We start from the raw sequence: 23,673 nt of genomic DNA on the forward strand, positions 1-23,673 counted from the left end.
TTTTTCAAATGTTAAAAATTATTTTATCTTTGTTATTAAAAAATAAGTACAAAGATAAATATTATAAATACAACCCGAGTTCCGGAAAAGTTGGGACGTTTTTTAAATTTGAATAAAATGAAAACTAAAAGACTTTCAAATCACATGAGCCAATATTTTATTCACAATAGAACATAGATAACATAGCAAATGTTTAAACTGAGAAAGTTTACAATTTTATGCACAAAATGAGCTCATTTCAATTTTGATTTCTGCTACAGGTCTCAAAATAGTTGGGACGGGGCATGTTTACCATGGTGTAGCATCTCCTTTTCTTTTCAAAACAGTTTGAAGACGTCTGGGCATTGAGGCTATGAGTTGCTGCAGTTTTGCTGTTGGAATTTGGTCCCATTCTTGCCTTATATAGATTTCCAGCTGCTGAAGAGTTCGTGGTCGTCTTTGACGTATTTTTCGTTTAATGATGCGCCAAATGTTCTCTATAGGTGAAAGATCTGGACTGCAGGCAGGCCAGGTTAGCACCCGGACTCTTCTACGACGAAGCCATGCTGTTGTTATAGCTGCAGTATGTGGTTTTGCATTGTCCTGCTGAAATAAACAAGGCCTTCCCTGAAATAGACGTTGTTTGGAGGGAAGCATATGTTGCTCTAAAACCTTTATATACCTTTCAGCATTCACAGAGCCTTCCAAAACATGCAAGCTGCCCATACCGTATGCACTTATGCACCCCCATAACATCAGAGATGCTGGCTTTTGAACTGAACGCTGATAACATGCTGGAAGGTCTCCCTCCTCTTTAGCCCGGAGGACACGGCGTCCGTGATTTCCAACAAGAATGTCAAATTTGGACTCGTCTGACCATAAAACACTATTCCACTTTGAAATAGTCCATTTTAAATGAGCCTTGGCCCACAGGACATGACGGCGCTTCTGGACCATGTTCACTTATGGCTTCCTTTTTGCATGATAGAGCTTTAGTTGGCATCTGCTGATGGCACGGCGGATTGTGTTTACCAACAGTGGTTTCTGAAAGTATTCCTGGGCCCATTTAGTAATGTCATTGACACAATCATGCCGATGAGTGATGCAGGGTCGTCTGAGAGCCCGAAGACCACGGGCATCCAATAAAGGTCTCCGGCCTTGTCCCTTACGCACAGAGATTTCTCCAGTTTCTCTGAATCTTTTGATGATGTTATGCACTGTAGATGATGAGATTTGCAAAGCCTTTGCAATTTGACGTTGAGGAACATTGTTTTTAAAGTTTTCCACAATTTTTTTACGCAGTCTTTCACATATTGGAGAGCCTCTGCCCATCTTTACTTCTGAGAGACTCTGCTTCTCTAAGACAAAGCTTTTATAGCTAATCATGTTACAGACCTGATATCAATTAACTTAATTAATCACTAGATGTTCTCCCAGCTGAATCTTTTCAAAACTGCTTGCTTTTTTAGCCATTTGTTGCCCCCGTGCCAACTTTTTTGAGACCTGTAGCAGGCATTTAATTTTAAATGAGCTAATTAAGTGGATAAAAGTGTAAAATTTCTCAGTTTAAACATTTGCTACGTTATCTATGTTCTATTGTGAGTAAAATATTGGCTCATGTGATTTGAAATTCCTTTAGTTTTCATTTTATTAAAATTAAAAAAACGTCCCAACTTTTCCGGAATTCGGGTTGTACACAATTTACATATAAAACAAACATTGTTTTATTTTTAGGTATAATAGGTGTATTTAGCAGGAGCATTCAAGAAATTGAATGAACAAATATAATAATAAAACACCATTTACACTGAACAAAATTATAAATGCAACACTTTTGTTTTTGCCCCCATTTTTCATGAGCTGAACTCAAAGATCTAAGACTCTTTCTATGTACACAAAAGGCCTTATTTTCTCAAATATTGTTCACAAATCTGTCTAAATCTGTGTTAGTGAGCACCTCTCCTTTGCGGAGATAATCCATCCACCTCACAGGTGTGGCATATCAAGATGCTGATAAGTGTGATTATTGTACAGGTGTGCCTTAGGCTGGCCACAATAAAAGGCCACTCTAAAATGTGCAGTTTTATTACACAGCAAATGCCATAAGTTTTGAGTGAATGTGTAATTGGGATGCTGCCTGCAGGAATGTCCACCCGAGCTGTTTCCCCTGAATTGAATATTAATTTCTCTACCAAAGGCGTTTCAGATAATTTGGCAGTACATCCAACCGGCCTCACAACCGCAGACCACGTGTAACCACACCAGCCCAGGACCTCCACATCCAGCATCTTCACCTCTATGATCGTCTGATACCAGCCACTCGGACAACTGCTGCAACAATCGGTTTGCATAACCAAAGAATGTCTGCACAAACTGTCAGAAACCGTCTCAGAGAAGCTCATCTGCATGCTCGTCGTCCTCATTGGGGTCACGACCTGACTGCAGTTTGTCATCATAACCGACTTGAGTGGTCAAATGCTCACATTCAATGGCATCTGGCACTTTTGAGAGGTGTTCTCTTCACGGATGAATCCCATACAGGGCAGATGGCAGATATTGTTTGGGTTGTGTGGGTGAGCGGTTAGCTGATGTCAACGCTGTGGATTGGACATGTCACCCACTGAGCATGTTTGGGATGCTCTGGATCGGCGTATAAGACAGCCTGTTCCAGTTCCTGCCAATATCCAGCAACTTCACACATCCATTGAATAGGAGTGGACCAACATCCAGGGGTGTAGATTATGCGGGGGATGTGGGGGACGCCCCCCCTCCTACTTGTAATATCACGGAAATTCGCCCCTCCCCACTTTCCAGGTCAAGTGTGTTCGTATATAGGTTTTCAAGAGCTGGTGTGAATAAATAAAGATTTAAACTCAATGAGACAGGATAGTCTGCACATGAACTATATTTTATTCGGACCCAGAAGACGGAGCGCTAAACACTCTTATTAGTGTGTGTTTCATTCATACTCGAAGCCAGATGGCGCTCTCGCGCAGAAAGTCATATCAGGAAACTCCTAATATGGGCAACAGGGTCCAGCTATCGCTGTATGAAAACAGTTGTTACCACAGAAAAACAGAAACTTTTGTAAATACGAAGACATTAAACATACGATTGGGACAATTTTTGGTTTTTCAAGTCATCTCCAGCAGGTGATAAATAAAGTATATGAACAATGCTATTATTACAGTATAAAAACTATTTCTGCTTTATTATGTGATAAAATCATTATTATTTACAATTGTCCTGCAGTTATAGATTTCTAAGCCAATTAAAAGCTAGAAATGAGAGAAACATTAAAGTTGCCTATAGTGTCCACTACCAGTCAAAAGTTTTTGAACAGTAAGCTTGTTAATTTTTTTTAAAGAAGTCTCTTCTGTTCACCAAGTCTGCATTTATTTGATCCAATGTACAGCAAAACAATAAACTTTTGAATTTTTTTTACTAGCCTATTCTAAATAACTGTTTTCTATTTGAATATATTTCAAAATGTAATTTATTGAGATTTCAAAGCTGATTTTTTTTGTATCATTACTCAAGTCAAACAAATTCTGATATTCTGATTTGCTGCTCAAAAAAATAAATAAATAAACTTACCGTATGATAATGTTGAAAACAGCTGAATATAACTTGTTCAGAAGATCAGCATTTATCTGATATATAAATATTTTTTTTAAATATCTTTATCATCACTTCTGATCAGTTTAAAGAATCCTTGCTAAAGAAAAGTATTAATTTCTATGATTTATTTTCCAAAAATGAATGGAATAGTATATAATGCTGCAAAAGCTTTTTATTTCATGTAAATGCTGATCTTTGGATCCTTCTATTCATCAAAGGATACTGAAAAAAAATTTACTCATCTGTTTTAAATATTGATCATCAGCAAATCATCATATTAGAATGATTTTTTTAATTATTTACTTTTTATTCAATTTTCAAAAGAACACACACATACACACACACAGACAAAAATAACAATAATAAATAAATGAAAATCAGTCCAAACTGAACAAAACAAAGATAAGAACAAATTCTGTTAGCACTACTTGCATAGAAGATGAATACTTTAGATGACATAGTAATATTCTTCACAGTTCTAAGGAGATACATCTACATCTCACTACCTAAAGAACAGGTCTCCAACAGACTTAACAGCTCTTTGCCAGGCCTGTACCATTCTTGGTTTAGCTTTATTAAATTTAGCTAAGGAGCATTCCATCGTAACTATTTGTTTGCATATTCAGTAACCACAGTCTTGAGATGTCCGCCTTAGGGTCCCACCAAAGTGCGATTATTGATTTCTTTGCAGCAGTGAAACCCGAAAAAAGAATCCTTTTGTCCACTGTGCCAAGGTTCAAAGAAGAGACATCATTCAGCAAGCACAGGCAAGGATCCGGAGTAATATCAGAATGTTTTCTGAAGGATGTGACACTGAAGACTGGAGTAATGATGCTGAAAATACAGCTTTGATCACAGGAATAAATTACATTGTAAAATATTTTCAAATAGAAAACAGTTATTTAAAATAGTAAAAATATTTCAGATAAATGCAGGCTTGGTGAACAGAAGAGACTTCTTTAAAAACACTAAAAATCCTACTGTTCAAAAACTGTTGACTGGTAGGCTATATAGATAGAAATGGCTACGGCCCTGCCAACATCCCACAGGCCACAATCAACAACCTGATCAACTCTATGTGAAGGAGATGTGTTGCACTGCATGAGTTAAATGGCGGTCACACAATTTGGACGGGACTAACATCTCCGTGTTTATTACAGAGGTGGGAGGGTCTGTTTTGTGCATCTGGGCGTCACAGAGATCACGCGCGATAGTCATTCGGATTGATTACCTTTAGTAGTATTACACAATAAATGCTAAATATTAAATGGCTAGTATAGCAAAACCATGTTAATGTGTTTTTTTTTTTTTTTTTTGTAGTTAGTAGTAGGCTAAAACCATGTTTAATTTTCATAAAGTTACATCTGCAATTAAAACGTGAGTAAATGAACGTGAGTAATCTTACCTGATGCTGATATTACAATAGCCAGTATTAACAGTTTACGTTATCTGGCTCTTGATTTTATTATTTTGTAATTATTATTATTATTTCTTTGCCGGGAAACAAATATATCAAACATGCGCATGGTAAAAGCATCTACCGTAATTCACGTTGGTCAAAACACCAGAAAACGCATTGTGAAATAAAACATCGCAGGGAAATGAGCCAGACTCTGTCTCTTTGTCTCTCTAACAGTCTCCTTTGTATGTCTGGAACAGAAGATGTTTGCCTTCTCTTTTGCATGTGTTCTGTCTTTCACTGTCTGGATGTTTCTCTCTCACCAAGGCTGTCTGAATGGTTAATCCTGTTTGACATCCGCATATGTTGTCATTTCATCAGTAATAGATAATTAAATTAAACAGAAGAGGCTCTAATTTGCTCTAGTTGGTGTGACAAAACCCTGCACATCTCTCATATCACATCATTATTATTAAACGCTCACATCATCTAAACTCTCCAACCGAGTCAGCGCCAAGGGAAGTGGGGGGCATTTGCGGTCATGCCCCCCAAATGTGTGACTGTGCCCCCTTTCCCTCCCCTCAACACTGAATGTCAGCCATTTTGAAAATAAAAAGCGAGCATGCATTTAACATGATTTCAGCACCCGCTGATCCTTGTAGAAATATAAATGCCCAAAAAACAACTGAATCTGTTACCTAAATTCTGGCATGTTCTGCAGCATGTAGAGGAGCATGCTGCTTTATTTATATTTGGGTTGTCTTATCACAGACCTTTTCACTTGTTTGCACATTCACAATGTCCAAACATGTTGTTTGCTGGCAACATGCTTGTATACGAGTCCCTGGCGTTATATGGCTTGCAGTAATGGAGCAGGGTTTCCTGTGTTGGGTTCAGGTGGTCCGGCTGTCAGTGAGTGGGATTCCTTTGGGAGGTGGGGGTGTCAAGACAGATTCACAGTTGAAACTTTGCACAGCTGTTCACAAGGTCAACTCTTTATAAACCGAATGAAATGAAATCCTCTTTATCTCTCTACCTCAATTTATCTCCTCACACATCTTCATTGGTTTCCTTCCCTTTTTTCCAATATCATAATTCTAATGCCATTACAACAACCCATTTATTACTGTACTTGTTTAATAACTTGCTCTTTTTAAGAAAACATTTGTCCACTCAAAGCAACTTGATTGGTCAACGTCCTGACACATGGTGTCACCACCCATACCACCTGACTCAACTCTCACAAGCCTTGTCTTTCAATGGTCTATTAATAAACTAATGGTCTCATAGGAGACTTTACACCCTTCTGTGATATTGCTGGTAAAGGCAATTCCATGTGCTTTTCTGTGTATAGGAGTCTTCTCTCCCACCAGCTTTATTTAAAAGTGTTAAATACATGTGACGAGGAAAATATTAGTATTTATTCATTTGGGAGTCACGTAACGAAACATTGTAGCAGTTAATGGTTTTTGGGGGGGGACTGAACCCATGACCTTTTGTTGGGTGTAGTGTTGTTTTTTGCGGCCTGTTTTAATTTTAGTTTGAGTCTATTCTTTGTGTGACGCTGTCATTTTAGTGTTTTTATTTATTACATTTTTTTTTGTCATGTTCGTACCCTTTTTTAGTCTAGTCCAGTTTCAGTCAACTAAAAATCTGAGCATTTTAGTCTTATTTTAGTCAGAATTATCCATTAGTATTTTAGTCTAGTTTTAGTCTATGAAAATTGTATTTTAGTCTCTTTTTAATAATGAAATTCCATTTAACCCAGTCAATATAGTAGAAGTACCAGCATTTACCTTCCGTCTTGTTTTCGTCACATGATAAAGGTTTGTTGACGACGATATTAAGTCATAATTTTCATTGACGAAAGCAACACTAGTTGGGAGTGCAGTGCTCTACCAGTTAAGCTACTGCAAAGGAAAAACTATTTATCAACATTAAGATATGAAGTCTTAAATGTTTTTATATCAAAGCAATTTTCAACTTCATCGTTATTAATATTACTGATGCTCCACTGATGCTATGTGCGTAAGTCAGCATTGTGTATTTTTGCATTTATACTAATCTTGTGTTTCTTATTGATGCCTTTCCAGGTCGTAATGAGCTGATAGCAAGATACATAAAATTGCGGACTGGAAAAACCCGCACACGCAAGCAGGTAATGTGACAGTTTCTATTAACACTTGTTTGGATCGGTACAACAGAAGTCACATCAAAGTCAAAGATTATCACTTTATTCTGGCTTAATTACATTATGATGCTTGTAATTGATTCAGTAATTCATCTATTATTTATTTATTATCTTATTCAAGTCATTGTTTTTAAGTGTTCTTGTTTCACTGGTTGAAATAACAGTGAAACTTTTATTGACAACTATTGGTGTGGATGCTGCAATGACCAAAAAATACAAAAAAAAAAAACATTTTCAGTAATTGATGCCATTATGTACGGTGACACATTGCTGGATAATGCACATTATTTTTCCCACTCAAATATGTCAATAACCTAGATTAACATCTCATTATTAAATGACATAGATGTTATGTCGTTTTTTTATGACATCTGTTCTCTGAAAAACGAGATATTATGTCATTAAAACAACATATTTTCTTGATATAATGAGATGTTGTTGTTAAAACGACATCTATTCTCATTATAACGAGATGTCATTAAAACAACATCTATTCTCGTAATAGAGATGTTATGTTGTCAAATGTCATATTTTCTTGTAATAATGAGATGTTATGTCATTTTTACGATGTCTATTCTCATAATAACAAGATGTTATGTTGTTAAAACAACATATTTTCTTGTTATAATGAGATGTTGACGTCAAAATGACATCTATTCTCATAATAACAAGATGTTATGTCATTAAAATGGCATGTTTTCTCTTAATAATTAGATGAGATGTCATTAAAACGTCATCTATTCTCGTCATAACGAGATATGTCGTTAAAATGAAATTTTTTCATAATAATGAGATGTTTTGTCGTTAAAATGACATCTTTTCTCATAATAATGAGGTTGTCATTAAAATGACATCTATTCTCATAAAAACAACATATTTTTAAATGACACCTTCTCTCGTAATAGCGAGACATGGTCGCTAAAATGAGATAATCTCGCTAAAACAACATTTTCTCATTAAAACGACCTAATGTTAAAAATATTTTTTTGTTAAAAACCTATAGAAGATATATATGGTTACACTATGTGTAGATTATTAATAGTAATAATAAAATTTAATGTATGTAGTGTATTTCTGTTTTTCTCAGGACTTTGGCGACAGCAGCGTGGACAATGGTTTAGCACTCTCATGTAGGCTTACTAATGTAACCACATATCTTTTATAATAGGAAAAACATATCTTTTTATGACAATATTTTGCTATTACGAGATTTTTTTTTCATTATTTTAACAAGGAAATAATCTTGTCTTAACGACATAACATCTCATTATTATGATAAAAGATGTAATTTTAATGACATAAAATTTCATTATTATGAGAAAATATCCTATTCACAGGCGCATTTATAACATGATTTATTAATTTATAATTATTATTATTTATGGGATTAATATTTGTATTCCCTTAGGGGAAACCACCCTTATATAGGCTACACTAAAACTTAATGAGTTAAATGTAAGCATATCTGACAAAACACTTGAATAGTTCTTTAGGTGTAAAACTAGAAGAAAAAAAAAGTACCTAATGCACTTTTAATATTACACTATAAATAGAAACTTTAAAGGTGCAATGTGTAATATTTACAATGATATATTTACATAAATGCAATATAATATAAAAAACTATGTTTTCAGAAGTGTATAAATACCTTACTTAATGAACCGTCATGTTTTTATTACCTAAGATTGAGCTATTTTTATTTACATACACCGCGGGTCCCCTTACATTGAAGTCATCACCATGTTTGTACAGTGGCCCTAAATGGACAAACTGCTCTACAGAGCGCGTTTCGTCACTTTGTTTTTTTTTTTGCAATAAAACACTGACACAATGATGAACAAGTACATTAACATTCACAATGCCAACGATTTATTGAATAATTAAATATAATTCCTTGATTAACTTTTGTAAAGAAATCTCATTGCTCTGTGCTGTCTTTACCAACGACATCTTTACCTGTGTAGGCCACCGTAGCTTCTCTTAAGGGAGGGGTGAGCGGGGGACTGAGCCGCTGGGTGCAATTCACAACCTTACCACTAGATGCCGCTGAAAATTACACACTGCACCTTTAAATAAACAGAATATGTTATTAGCTTAGTATTTGCCTATATCTGTAGTAGAGGTCTAATATCTATTCTTTGCCAATTCTGAAGCAGGGCAAATGTAAATATGCTGTTTTCTTGTACTCCATGACTCATTGGTCAATTGGTCATTTTGACAGATGTGTTGTTATGACATACATTTGTGTTGGATGATGTCAAATGTCTGTGGCCCTGTTTTGCCTCAGGTGTCTAGTCACATGCAGGTGTTAGCCAGGAAGAAAATACGGGAATATCAAGTAGGCATCAAGGTATGGATGTTCTGCCACCTAGTGGCTTCTTTTCAATGTCTCTCTTCTCTTTTCTTTTCTCCCTTCCTTCCTTTCTTTCTCCCTCCTCTGACTTCCTTCCTGCAGGTGTCTAGCCATCTGCAGGTTCTTGCGCGGAGAAAGTCTCGCGAGATTCAGTCTAAGCTGAAGGTATGCGCCTCGCTGCAGTCTGCTCTGCTCTGACTGCTGAAAACTGGCTTTTCCTAAATTCACCAACCCTTCCTATCTATAGCACACTAAATGTTAAAAATGACTTGTGATGTTCGGCTTACATGTAGCACAATGTAATCTTCGCTGTGAACAGGCATTCATTAAAACACATAGATCTTGATGGAATTGAGCAGCATGCTTGCAATGTAATGGCGCCCACTGGCGGTTGACTGAATATTGCATTGCATTCTAGTTGTATTGCTAACGTGAACTAGGCTCACACACAAACCTATACTCATCTTTACATCTTTCTGTGATATTTATATCTTAACTCTATTGAAACATTGTACTATCCAAGTTTATGTTTAGGTCTAGCAGTAATACTTGTATTGTTTTGATAAATTGCTTTGCTTTTATAATTCTCATTTGGAAGTAATTTTCCACCTGAAAAACAACAACAACAAAAAAGTAGCAACAGACTACTTGGTTGTTGTCTTGTTTTGTTTTGTTTTGATTTCCCCCCTTCACTTAGTCGTTTTTTTTATTTATAAGGAGAAGTTGCCTGTATAATTCAAAAATTTCTAATTATAATTATTACCACCTTATAATGTCCAATATAATGTTTTTTTATAAATTATTTATTATCATACTATAATGTCCAAAATATTTATATTAAATTAATTAAAATAAAATATTTATTTATTTATTTGTTATCACACTGTAATGTCCAAAATATTTATATTTTATTACTTCCAAAAAATATTTATTTATTTACTTATCACACTACAATGTCCAAAATGTTTATATTTAAATAATTCCAAAAAAAATATGTATGTATTCATTTATTCATCACACTATAATGTCCAAAATGTTTGTTTGTTTATTTATTTATTTATTTATTTATCTCTGTCCAAAATGTTTTTCACAGTTAATCATTTATTTGCTTATTGAATAATAGTTTGTTAGTATGTTCATGTTTTTGCATGGTTAATGGTTCAGCTTTGTGAGGGGGAAGTAAACACAGGACTTCCTTGAAACGGAGAACGGTGATTGTTCTTATATGGAGGTTGTTTTTTCCAGCAGTAAATGAAAGGCAGCAGTTCTAGTGATTGTTCGGTGGAGAAGCTCGAGAACACTTCTCTGTGATTGGTGAACACACAGCATCAGAGGAGAAAGCACTGGCCTCTCGGTCCAGCTGTGCTGCTCAGAGTCTTTGATCAGTGTGTCATCTGATCTGTTTGTCTCATCAGCATTTATAACCGTTTCTCTTCCTTTCAATTTTAGGCCATGAACTTGGTAAGTGAAATGTTTTGTAGTCCGCTTTGCCGCAGAGCTTTATCCGCACAGACACCTGCAGACGCTCAGCTTTCAGTTTGTGCAGTTCAGTGCTTTGGCTGCTAGTGTCACCCGTCTCACAGCGTGGATGAATTGAGCAACCTCTACTACTGTTCTCCATTTCAGTTTTGGCTTACATCTTTATTTGTTATAGCTGCAAACTCAGAATGCTGCAATGTATTTTGAAAGTGTTTCATTCTGTCATTAATTGTAAGTTTGTATTATATCAATAGTTCTTTTGTAAGTATGTTCTAAAATAGTTGAGGAACATTGTATGCTAAATTCAGACATGGACTCAACTCTAAAAGGTGCTTTCCATTGCATTCTTTGGCAATGTTTAAGACACTTTATCTGTGACAGTTTTCTGGTTGGGACACTTTCAGATTTCTGTCTCCTTCATTTTTCCTTGTCTTAATTTTTTTTTTTCTTCTTCTCTCTGTCAACCGAATGATGCTGCCTTTACATGCAGTGAATGTTTATGCTGTTCAAATTTTTTTGTGTGATATTGTATTATTATTATTATTTTTTGGGTGGCTGGTTCATATGCGAGCACGATATCACACATCACGTGCCCTTTGAAGCATGATTTTTGCATGTTTGCTTAAACCATTTAGTTTAGCATGAAGATCTTGCACTAAAATTACACTAATGGTCAAAAGTTTGGGATCAGTATGTTTTTTTTTAATTAATCAATTTATTTATTTATTGAAAGAAGTCTTCTCACTAAGGCTGCATTTATTTAATATAACATAAGGTAAAAACTGTTATTTTTTTAATGGATTTTGAATGCTGAATAAATATTGTTACAAATAGCTGTTTTCTATTTGAATATATTTAAAAAAGTAATTTATTCCTGTGATGTTAAAGCTGTATTTTCAGCATCATTACTCCGGTCTTCAGTGTCACACGATCCTTCAGAAATCATTCTGATATGCTTTTGTTATATTTGTATTATTATGTCGGAAACTGCTTAATATTTTACATATAATAAATTTTTTCATTATTCTTTGATGAATAGAAAGAATAGCTTTTTTTGTTGTTGTTGTTGTTATTAATATTAATTGAGTCCTTAAAAAAATATTTACTGATCCTCAAACTTGTCAAATGGTAGAAATAATGTTATTAATGATATGTATTATTATTATTATTATTACTTAAATACATTTATTGACCTTTTATTTGAAACCATAAGTAATATTATTGTTATTGAATGCAGATTATTAGTTAGACATTAGTAATATAATGTAATATAATTCTAATTGTGTCCATATACAATTTATATGAATATAATTTTATAGATTATTTTAATAATTAAAAAAATCCAATAGATGAATTAATCTTAGATGTGGTTTTAATAAAGTTCTGATGTTTCCTTCAATCCAGGTTTAGCTCCAAATGGTTAATCTTTCTTCCCATTGAAACTGTGCATCTAATGAGCTTTTCTTGTGTCATTCTCAGGATCAGGTCTCCAAAGACAAAGCCCTGCAGAACATGGCCGCTCTCTCCTCCGCTCAGATCGTTTCTGCCAGTGTGATGAAGAGTCAGCTGCCTCTTCTTCCTCAGCACCCCTATCCTCCTCCAACCCGGGTTAGTTCAGAGTTTAAGACACTCCATTTCGACCAATTCTCTAATGTAACCTTCAAACTCACATTGTCCTCTGTTTTGTTGTCTAGTTTTGGCCCGGCCCCATCCCAGGACAGCCTGGACCTTCTCAGGAGTGAGTATTTCTGACATCTGATCTGATCTCAGTGTTCTTGTGAGATCCTGCTGATCTGTCTCTGTGTTTTTTCTAGCATCAAACCCTTTGCACCGAGCCCATACTCCACCCTTCAGCCTCCACTGCCTACACCCATGTCAAGTAAGAGCAGAGCTGGGGTTATATCAACCCTACACTGAGCTCAGACTAAACCAGCATGTTTTCTCCACAGGTTATGAGCAGTTACCCCCGAGCGCCACTGCCATGCCTGTGTGGCAGGACCGGACCATTGCCTCCTCTAAACTACGCATGCTGGAGTACTCTGCCTTCATGGAGCTCCAGAGAGACCCTGACACTGTGAGTCACACTACTGCAGAGTATATTAGATGCTAATGCTAGTGTGTAAGGGTGCTGTGTGGTTTCTGTGTTGTTCTGAATGACTTTAGCATGTTAGTAAGTAGTAGGGTGTTCTGGGTGGTTAAGCTAGTGCTAAGAGTTTCTAGGATGTTTTTTAAAACATGATAGTAGCATCCTAGCAACATGCTAAAACACACATACACATACATACATACATACACAGTGTTGGGAGAAGTTACTTTTAAAAGTAAGGGATTACAATATTGCATTAATCAATGGTTTGCCATGCATTCAAGGATTTTAAGTCCAAGACATGGAGGGAAAGAACCTTCCGACGCTAAGTGCATTTAAAATCCTTTAATGCACGGCAAACCGTTGATTATCCCTTACTTAAATCACTTTTTCTACACCAATTGACACTCCTTACACCATAATAAGGTACAAAACAGGTTTGTAACACTATAAAAAAATGTGTCTTTCAGAACACACACATCTAATGGACATCTCTGAGATGCATGTGTGCTAATAATCATGCAAAAAAAAAAAAACATGCTAGGAACATAATAAAAAGCATTCTGAAATATTTTTTTTTTAACTATACAAAATTTTCAGGCAAGGCTTTGCCAAGCCAACGTCAAAGTTTGTCTTCAAGCCTTGTTTCTCTAGTTTATATGTTATTGAAGTGTTTATCAGTATGTTGAATTAGTTTCTATTTTTTATTTTCATTTTCATTCAGCCCCGCACATGGCATGCAGGAAAAAAAAGTAGGCTAAATTGTTCGCACAATTTACTAATTCATTCCCTCGATTTATAAATTGTCCGCACGATTTACTAATTCATTCCGTCGGTTTGCTAAATGATGAACACGATTTCTAAATCAAGAGAACGAAATCGTGCACACAATTTATTTATTTTTTCTTGAATGTCATGTGTGGGGCTCCTTAAATAACTCAGTGTGCTTTTGTTATTTTCATTAGTGTCTAATTTTTTTTATATTTCTATTTAGCTTTCATTTTATTTCAGTTTTAGTTTTTACATCTAGTTTTTGAATAAAATTGTATGTCTGCTTTATTTTAGTTACCGAACTTAACCTAAATATTTTCAATAATCATGGTTAACAATAGCAATACTTTCACTGACAAAAAATATACGTATGTTTCAGGAATGGTGACATTCCATGCATTTGAAAGCGCAATAAGGGTTACATCTTCACCTATTAATCCACAGTACAGCAAGCACCTGTTTGTCCACATCGCCCAGACTAACCCCTCGTACACAGACCCTCTCCTGGAGGCCGTGGACATCCGTCAGATCTACGACAAGTTTCCAGAGAGGAAGGGAGGGCTGAAGGAGCTGTATGAGAATGGCCCACAGAACGCCTTCTTTCTGGTCAAATTCTGGGTTGGTTTTCACAAATACACGTTGATCTGTACTGTCATTGTTCCTCTGAAAATACAGTAAATATTATAAGTCTGAAAAGTGGGAGATAAAGTTTAGTGTTAGATGTTGGTCTACTGTATGTGACACATTTTCAGACAGGTTTTTCCTGTAATGTGTTTCAGGCTGATCTGAACAGCAGTAATGTTCAGGATGGCGCAGGCTCGTTCTATGGGGTCAGCAGTCAGTACAGCAGCGCTGAAAACATGACCATCACTGTCTCCACTAAAGTCTGTTCTTTTGGGAAACAGGTGGTAGAGAAAGTCGAGGTGAGTTATAATTATTCATAGCTGTGTTTTTTGTCATCTACTATACATGGTCAGTTTTTTCAGGCAAAAAAAACGTCTCGGGTTACGACTGTAACCCTTGTTCCCCGAGAAGGGGAACGAGAACTGCGTCGAACGACACTTTGGGGGAAGCCCCTCAGCGTAGCGCCTCTGAAGTATGAATGAAACTGAGCCAATCTTGATTGGTGTTGCGTCATGACGTAATGTGTGACGGCATACGCGGAAGCTATAAAAAGGACACCGGCACACAACAGAGATAGCTTATGTGATGAAGGAAGCGCTCCCAGGCAGGGGGAGGTGTGGCGAAGAGACGCAGTTCTCGTTCCCCTTCTCGGGGAACAAGGGTTACAGTCGTAACCCGAGACGTTCCCCTTCGAGGGAACATCGAACTGCGTCGAGCGACACTTTGGGGGAACAAGTACCCACTATGCCACAACGAGCCCTGCCTGTCCTAGTGTGAAGCTGCGCACAGGCACACTTAGGACGAGAGCACAAGGGTGCCAGGAGTCGATGGAATGTCCAGGCTGTAAAATCTAATAAAAGTGTGAGGGGTGGCCCATCCTGCTGCATTGCAGACCTCCTGGATGGGGGCCCCTGAGATGAGGGCTCTAGAGGACGCCATGCCTCTAGTAGAATGAGCCCTCACGGCCAGAGGTGAAGGCAAATTGCGCACCTGGTAGGCCATAGATATAGCTTGGACAATCCAGTTGCTAATGGTCTGTTTGGAAGCAGGAAGCCCCTTCTTGGGCGACCCGAAACAAACTAACAACTGGTCTGACTTCCGCCATGAGGAGGACCTCTGGATATATATTTTCAAAGCTCTGACAGGGCAGAGCAAGTGAAGTCTCTCCTCATCCACCGTCACGTGAGGTGGAGGATGAAAAGCCTGCAGAACCATAGGCCGTGCCACATTAGACGGCACCTTGGGCAAATAGCCTGGCTTAAGAAGTAGGATGGCCCTGATGTCGCCTGGAGCAAACTCCAGGCACCCATGAGATATAGAGAGCACCTGGAGATCTCCTACCCTCCTCAGAGAAGTAATGGCCAACAAGAAAGCCACCTTAAGGGAAAGATCCTTGGCCTCAGCCGACTCCAGCTGTTCGAAGGGGGCCTCAACCAACCCTCCGAGAACCACCGCCAGGTCCCAAGTGGGAACCCTGGTACGAGCCGCAGGTCTCATCCTCCAAGCCCCACGGAGGAAACGTACGACCAACGGCTGTCTCCCCAGAGGCCCATCACTCAGAGGAGCGTGGAAAGCCGAAATGGCAGCCACGTACACCTTGAGAGTGGACGGGGTAAGACCAACTGAGAAGCGATCTTGGAGGAACTCCAGCACTGAAGCGACCGGGCAGTTAACTGGGTCCACCTCCCGCTCTCTGCACCAAACGGTGAAAACATTCCATTTTAGGCCGTACAACTTCCTCGTGGAGGGAGCTCTAGAGTTGAGTATGGTCTCCACCTCTCCTGCTGACAGGCCGGCTTCTCGGTACTGTGCTCCCTCAGGGGTCAGACCCATAGTTTCCATAGTTCGGGCCGAGGGTGAAGAATTGAGCCCTCTGCCTGTGACAGCAGGTCCCTCCTGATGGGAAGCTCCCACGGAGGGCCGTCCAGGAGTAATATTATGTCTGAGAACCATACTCGGGCCGGCCACAATGGGGCTACCAATAATAAACTGATGCCGTTGCGACGAACCCTCTCTAGAACTCCCCGGAGCAGAGCGATCGGGGGAAAGGCATACAGACGCAGCCTCGGCCACGTGTGTACCATGGCATCCAACCCCAGTGGGGCTGGATGTGTGAGAGAGAACCACAGTGGACAGTGAGTCGTCTCTCGAGACGCGAATAAATCCACTTCCACTGGGCCGAACCTCTGACATATGGACTCCACCACCTCGGGATGGAGTCTCCATTCCCCAGGTCTCAGCCCCTGTCTCGACAGGATGTCTGCTCCCTGATTCTGATTCCCTGGGATGTATGTTGCTCTGAGAGACAACAATTTCCCCTGGGACCACAATAGGATCCGATGTGCCAGTCTGAGAACCCCTTGGTTTTCAACCACCACTGCAAGGGCCTCATGTGCAGGAGACCGAATGGAATGATATTGGATGCTGCTGCCATGAGACCTAACACTCTCTGGAAATGTTTTACAGTGATGGCCTGGCCTAGCTTTATCCTGGTCACCGTGGCCAGGATGGATTCGATCCGTGCAGGAGACAATTGTGCTCGCATCGAGACCGAATCCCACACCACTCCCAGGAACGTGGTTCTCTGGGCTGGTGTCAACACGCTCTTTTTCGTGTTGAGTCTCAATCCCAGGCCCTGGATGTGGGCAAGGACAACATCTCGATGCCGAACTGCCAGCTCTTGTGACTGGGCTAGAATCAGCCAGTCGTCGATATAATTGAGAACCCTGAGACCCTGAAGCCTCAGTGGTGCTAGAGCTGCATCCATACATTTTGTAAATGTGCGAGGGGAGAGAGCTAGGCCAAACGGAAGAACCCGATATTGGTACGTCTCGCCCCCGAAGACGAACCTCAGGAACTTCCTGTGAGACGGAAGGATGGAAATGTGGAAGTATGCGTCCTTCAGATCTATCGTGACAAACCAATCCTCGGATTGAATTTGGTTCACGATGATGGAAATAGTGAGCATCTTGAACCTGAACCTCCTCAGAGACCGATTCAAGTGCCTGAGATCTATTATTGGACGCAACCCCCCATCCTTCTTGGGAACTAAGAAGTAGCGGCTGTAAAGCCCGGACTCCCTGTCTGGAGGAGGAATACGTTCTATAGCCTCCTTTACCAGCAGAGAGTTTACTTCTTGTTCCAACACCCGACTCTGCTCTGGGTTGACTACAGTCCAGACCACCCCATTGAACCTTGGTGGGCGGGAACCGAACTGTAGTCTGTACCCCCTTTGAATGGTGCGCAGAGCCCAAGGAGAAATATTTGTGAGATTTTCCCATGCATCGAAATACTCTACTAAGGGGACCAGCCTCTCGAGGCTGGCCTCGGGCATTAATCAAGGATTCGTTCTTGGCCCCCCGAAGCGGATCTCCGGCAGGGTTCGACCAAAAATGACTCTCGATGTGCGGACGTGAATGCTGCCTGGCCGCAAGCCCGTGGGGCGGACAGTGCAGGGCGCGTTCGCTGGAGACCGATGCGTCCCGAAGCGTACTTAACGGTGGGAAGTCGACATCGATTTCCTGCGGGCTCCACAGAGGAGGCGACCTCGATCGCTCCCCCACGGGTGGGGCCGCCCGCAGAGGGCCTAGGCTGGCTAGGACCTCTTTGTTGAAGCCTTCTTCGCCTGTAGGACGGCCCTCAGGTCTCCCGGCTTAGGCTGAGGCTGTGGCTGAGAGCGTCGTCTATGCCCCCGTGTGCTAAATCGGAGAGGGCGAAATCGGGGCATCAAGGAGGAAAGCCCTGTCCTTCTCCTTAATGCCTGACAAATTTAGCCATAAGTGTCTCTCGGAGACCACCATTGCCGCCATGGAACGGCCGATAGCACGGGCTGTTACCTTGGTGACTCGGAGAGACAAATCTGCGGCCTTCCTCAACTCCGCAACAATTTCCGGAGTTGGACCCTCGCCCTCATCAATATCCTTAAGAAGGTCGGCCTGGTACGCCTGCAGTACTGCCATTGTATGCAGACTAGCGCCAGCCCGACCCGCAGCCATATAAGCCCTGCCCACTAACGCAGATGTATCATGGCACGGTTTAGTGGGCAGCACCGGGGTTTTTAGGGATGATGCAGACTCGGGGGCTAAATAAGTGGCCAGCGGCTGTTCCACCCGAGGCATCATCCCATAACCGTTCTCTCGCCCCCCCAAGATATTACTATATTTTAACACAGGGGGGTTGGACACGCGAGATGAATGAGGTTTGTTCCACGATTTACACAACTCGTTGTGTAAATCTGGAAAAAACAGTAAACCCCGATGACGAGGTTGCTCTCTATGCTGCAGGAAACGCTCGTCCAACTTGCTTTTAATAAGTATTTCCTGCTTCTCATGTGGCCAACTGATATTAAGACGGGCCACTGCATGAGAGACAACCTCTACTAGCTCCTCATATGCGGGGACACGGGGTGGCGAGTCATCCCCAAAATCCCCGCCCTCGATGCTGAGCACATCTACTTCCTCGGAAGCCAACAGCTCAAGCATCGGGCTCTCCACTCGTGCGGAAGAAGCCGCGGGGCGGGCTTCCGCGCGAGGCGAGAGAGCATCGGAACTGGCGGATGAATCGCGAGAGCGTGCCTCTGCAATCTCGAGATCCGCCGCCAGATCCATCTGCGAGCCCCATAAAGAGCGAGCCTGGCCATCCCCAGTGAAAACGGCCAGGCGGGAGCGCAGCACACGGATTGGCAATCTCTCACAATCCTCGCAAGCAGCCCCCTCGAGAGCTGCCCGCGCATGCTGCACTCCCAAACAGTGCACACACATTCGGTGTGTGTCTCCACCCGTGATATAACGTGGGCAGGGATGCACACACCTCGTGAAACTGCTCGCCATAATAATGCTTGTGACTAAGGACAATACAACACCAAAAAAGACACACAAGACAGAGAGCGCTTGCTGAAGAACAGAAAGCTATCTCTGTTGTGTGCCGGTGTCCTTTTTATAGCTTCCGCGTATGCCGTCACACATTACGTCATGACACAACACCAATCAAGATTGACTCAGTTTCATTCATACTTCAGAGGCGCTACGCTGAGGGGCTTCCCCCAAAGTGTCGTTCGACGCAGTTCAATGTTCCCTCGAAGGGGAACAGCTTAAATACTTTGACTTTCTGACCCCTAGACGGAGTATGCGCGTGTTGAGGGCGGGAGGTACGTTTACCGGATCCATCGCTCACCCATGTGTGAATACATGATCAACTTCATCCATAAACTCAAACACCTGCCTGAGAAATACATGATGAACAGCGTCCTGGAGAACTTCACTATACTGCAGGTAAGACTATTTTTAATGCATATGTGTGAATTGGCCAAATGTCCCAAAGGATGTTGAATCAGAATGACAGGAAAATCAATTGCTTTTAATAGAGGGACTTCATTAGTTAAATACTGACTAATGCCTATTTGTTACATTCAGAAATTTCATCGGAAATCTGCATACTATATTCATATATTTCGGGGTCCTGAAGAATCGTTGTTTTATAAAATAGTCATAGATTAATATGTTTGAACTGAAACTATTATGTATCCGATCAGCAACTTCTAAATGTGTAAAAAAAATTAAAAAATCTGTTTTTAATGTTACCATGCTTTTACTGCATTTTAATACAAAATTTGAAAAATTATTTGAAACTTAAAATTACACATGAGTCGTTCCAAAGTTATGAGATATATTTCAATAATGATGAGAAATCGTATTTAAATATATAATTGAATTAAATTTATATAATCTTGAGAATTACCAGTATTAACCCTTTTGTAATGAATAGAATTTAATTCAATTAATTTGAATTTATACCCGATGATTGCTAAAAAGAGTTCTAATCTATGAAACCTATATATTTATTTCTGCAAAACAGCACATATTACTCTGAAAAGTTTTCAAACAAATTAAATACATTTTGCTTGCTCAACTTTCACTTTTAGATTAATTTTTGATGCCACAGTGATGCATTAATAGCCATACATATGTTTATTAACAAAAATTAGTCCCAAAAGTATGTTAGATATGGGGAAAATATTTTGACACTAATATAAAAAAAACATTTTTTGATAATTATTTTGTGGCAGCTATCGGTACTCCATACACACCCAGGACCCGTTTATTTTTATCGGTACTATTTTTAAATGGCTATATATCTTAAAATTAATTGTAAAAAATCTGAGAAAAACAGTTTCCTTCCCTTGTTAAATTACGCAGCGTTTAGACATTTTATGTCTACTGGGTCAAAACAGACCTGAATGCATTATAAAAGTTAAGAAATTAATACTTTTATTCAACAAGGGTGTATTAAATTGCTAAAAAAAAAAAAAAAAAAAAATTACAGTAAAGACATATTTATGTATTGATGTTTGTCTCATTTTAAAGATTGTAGGATAAACTAAAGCTTTCTTGGAAATTACATATTTTTATTCATATGTTTACTAAAAATCAGTAAAGATTTCACAGGAAAAATACAGTAGGGGGATGTTTTACAATTATTTGCCTTGCTAAAAAAAATATGAACTTGTGTAGTAGGTTGTATAAGACAAAGTTTTGATCAAAATAAGGATGTGATTCCAAACTTATGTCATTAAGCTCATCCAACATGAAAGTTTAATGTGTTTTTCTCCCCCTCAGGTTATCACAAACAGAGACACACAAGAGACTTTGCTTTGCATTGCATTCGTCTTCGAGGTGTCCACAAGCGATCACGGAGCACAGTATCACGTTTACAGACTCGTCAAGGACTGAATGACCTCCAGACACTGTTCATCCAATGCGTACCAACAAATTGAGGAGAAGAAAATTAAGCAAACCTAAAGCTCATGAACACAATCGTGGACAAAACACAAACCGGGATCCTCTGCACTATCCTGTGCTGTATATGTAGACGTGTTCCTTAAAAGCAAAGGAAATGTACTTTCAGGGATAATTCTGTTTCTTACTGTTTTGTGGAGGAGAGGTCTTGAATGTCTGTGGTGGGTGAACTCTGTCACGTTTATGGTACTACACTATGGCACAAAGGTCTTTTTAAAAGCCATTGTAAGCAAAAAGGAAAGGAATTCTGGTCGAAACAAGGTTTTCTCTAATCAGGAACGTTGAGATAGCATATGTTTGTCTTTCATTTAGACACAGCAGCTTGCTACCTCTAACCTTTGACAGATCGCGGGCTCAGGTTGTGTTTAGAACGATGCATAAGTCATGAAATTAAAAATGGTTTTGTGTAGGAAAGAGACACTGAATGTTTGTTGTGATGGGAAGCGCAAGTTGCCAGAAGTTCAGGGTTCATGTTCCATGAATGTCACACACTTTTTTACTCTCGATTTGGCTTGATTTTTGTGTTTGCGAATGTGTGAGCGATTTCTACCTCCTGGTCTTACGTGGATATGTGCGAAAGCCTGTTTTCACCACGGAATAAAAAACATAATTGCGAGTTTTAATCTCACAACTTCTAGAACATTTTCTGGCGATTCTGTGTTCACATCTCACAATTTGGACTTTGTTTTTAGAAAAGGGAAAAAAACTAATTCTGAATGGTTTAAGATGTAAGTGACTTTTTTCTCACAATTCTGGCGTTAACTCGCAATTACTAGTTCATAACTAGATATAAACTCGTAATTCTGAGAAGAAAGGCCAGAACTGTGAGATATAAACTTGTAATTGTGAGAAAAACGCAATTGTTAAAATAAAAAAATGCCATTACCCCCTTTTTTTTGTACTTTATCGTCGCAGAAAAAAAAAATTGTGATTGTGAGAAAATTTCAGAATTGCAAAATATAAACAGAATTATGAGATGTATAATTGGAGTTGCGAGAAAAAAAGTGAGAATTCTGAGTTTATATCGCGATCATGTGTTTTATGTCTCAGAATTCTGGGTTATTTTCCAGAGTTTCTAGAAGAAGAAAAAAGTCAGAATTGTGAGAAAAAGTCACAGTTAAATTTTTTTTTAGTAGCAGGAAAAAAAACGATTGCGAGATTTAAACTCAGAATTCAAACTAAAAAATCTGAATTGTGAAATATAAACTCAGAATTGCAAGATATAAATACATAATTGTGAAATGTTAACTCAGAATTGTGAAATGTAAATTTGGAATTGTGAGGGAAAAGAGTCATAACTGTGATATAAAGTCACAATTAGCTGTTTTATTATTATTATTCTGTGGTGGAAATTGGTTTCTGTGGATATGCAAAGTGCATTTTTTTCTATAATGATTATTGTGAATATGCATGGTTTTACTCGATTGCCCTCATTTTGAGTGCCTTATCACTATTGTGTCTACCTTCGCCATACCAGCGAGTGAGCAGGAAGATTTAATAGATCAGGTAACACTGTTTAAATCAAAGAGGGCAAAGCTGATATTGCATAATGGGGTTACAGCGGGACAAAACAGATCTCAGCATGTAACACTTGGTTTTGATCTCTCAGTGTTTTTAATCAATGAACTTCTTGATTAATTATTTCACCAAAGCAATTACACTTAACTGGGTGCTTGAGTATTTTCCTCATAAAAAAACATTGTGTTTTGAAAGAAAGAAAGAAAGAACAAAACATTGTATTTTAATATAAAATTGAAATATTACAATTGTTCTCTCAATTTTTGGAGTGTGGTAAGGTGTGCCATTGGTCAACTTTAGATTCTGAACAGAACAAAGTGAAATTAACCGTTAATTCCATATCAAAATGTGCAATAAGATCTGGGCTATTCTGATCCATGTTTTCTCAGGTTCTGTCAGTAATGTAGAAACACTCTAGGTTTATAATGTTAGTATATACAGTACGTGGAGTCATGGATTTCATTACTCGTTTTACATTTATTCTTCCACACATGGCATCCTTCTTGGTGTTGATAGTTTGTTTTTTTAACCCACTTTCACCTGCGCTGGTTAGTACATATGATTTTAAATGTCAGACATAATCAGTGACGTTTAACTGTAGTCAGCTGATTATTTATGGCATCATATATTGGTGCATTTATATACATTTGTCCAATACGTTATGGAAAGCACATGTTGCTGTTCCATAAAAAACTGAGTTGTACAATCTCCTTTAGGAGTTTTTTTTTTTAATAAAGTTTTTAGACTAATCTGTAATATCTTAACCAAAGAATCGAATGTGAACATTATCCCAGTCTTGCCTTATTTTGTGCTTCAAGTCTTTTCTGACAATTTAAGAGAATTGTGTGTGTGTGTGTG

General features: G+C 38.9%; 1 protein-coding gene across 2 annotated transcripts in view; it reads left to right on the forward strand.

The window, feature by feature from the left end:
• The window catches only part of tead3a (TEA domain family member 3 a), a 57,805-nt gene extending 34,280 nt beyond the window's left edge, over positions 1 to 23,525 (forward strand). The window contains exons 3-12 of one of the 2 annotated variants that reach the window (XM_059527284.1): positions 7,093 to 7,157; positions 9,646 to 9,708; positions 12,502 to 12,630; positions 12,717 to 12,760; positions 12,837 to 12,901; positions 12,972 to 13,096; positions 14,324 to 14,497; positions 14,659 to 14,802; positions 19,621 to 19,773; positions 21,118 to 23,525. In XM_059527284.1, coding sequence (XP_059383267.1) covers positions 7,093 to 7,157; positions 9,646 to 9,708; positions 12,502 to 12,630; positions 12,717 to 12,760; positions 12,837 to 12,901; positions 12,972 to 13,096; positions 14,324 to 14,497; positions 14,659 to 14,802; positions 19,621 to 19,773; positions 21,118 to 21,231 — 1,076 coding nt within the window. In that variant the 3' untranslated portion in view covers positions 21,232 to 23,525. Of the gene's footprint in view, positions 1 to 7,092; positions 7,158 to 9,477; positions 9,541 to 9,645; positions 9,709 to 12,501; positions 12,631 to 12,716; positions 12,761 to 12,836; positions 12,902 to 12,971; positions 13,097 to 14,323; positions 14,498 to 14,658; positions 14,803 to 19,620; positions 19,774 to 21,117 lie in introns of both variants that reach the window. The other variant, XM_059527283.1, reaches the window with a different exon arrangement.
• The last annotated feature ends 148 nt before the right edge of the window (positions 23,526 to 23,673 follow it).

This window comes from Carassius carassius, chromosome 37 (assembly GCF_963082965.1).
Source record: "Carassius carassius chromosome 37, fCarCar2.1, whole genome shotgun sequence".
Classification (NCBI taxonomy): domain Eukaryota; kingdom Metazoa; phylum Chordata; class Actinopteri; order Cypriniformes; family Cyprinidae; genus Carassius; species Carassius carassius.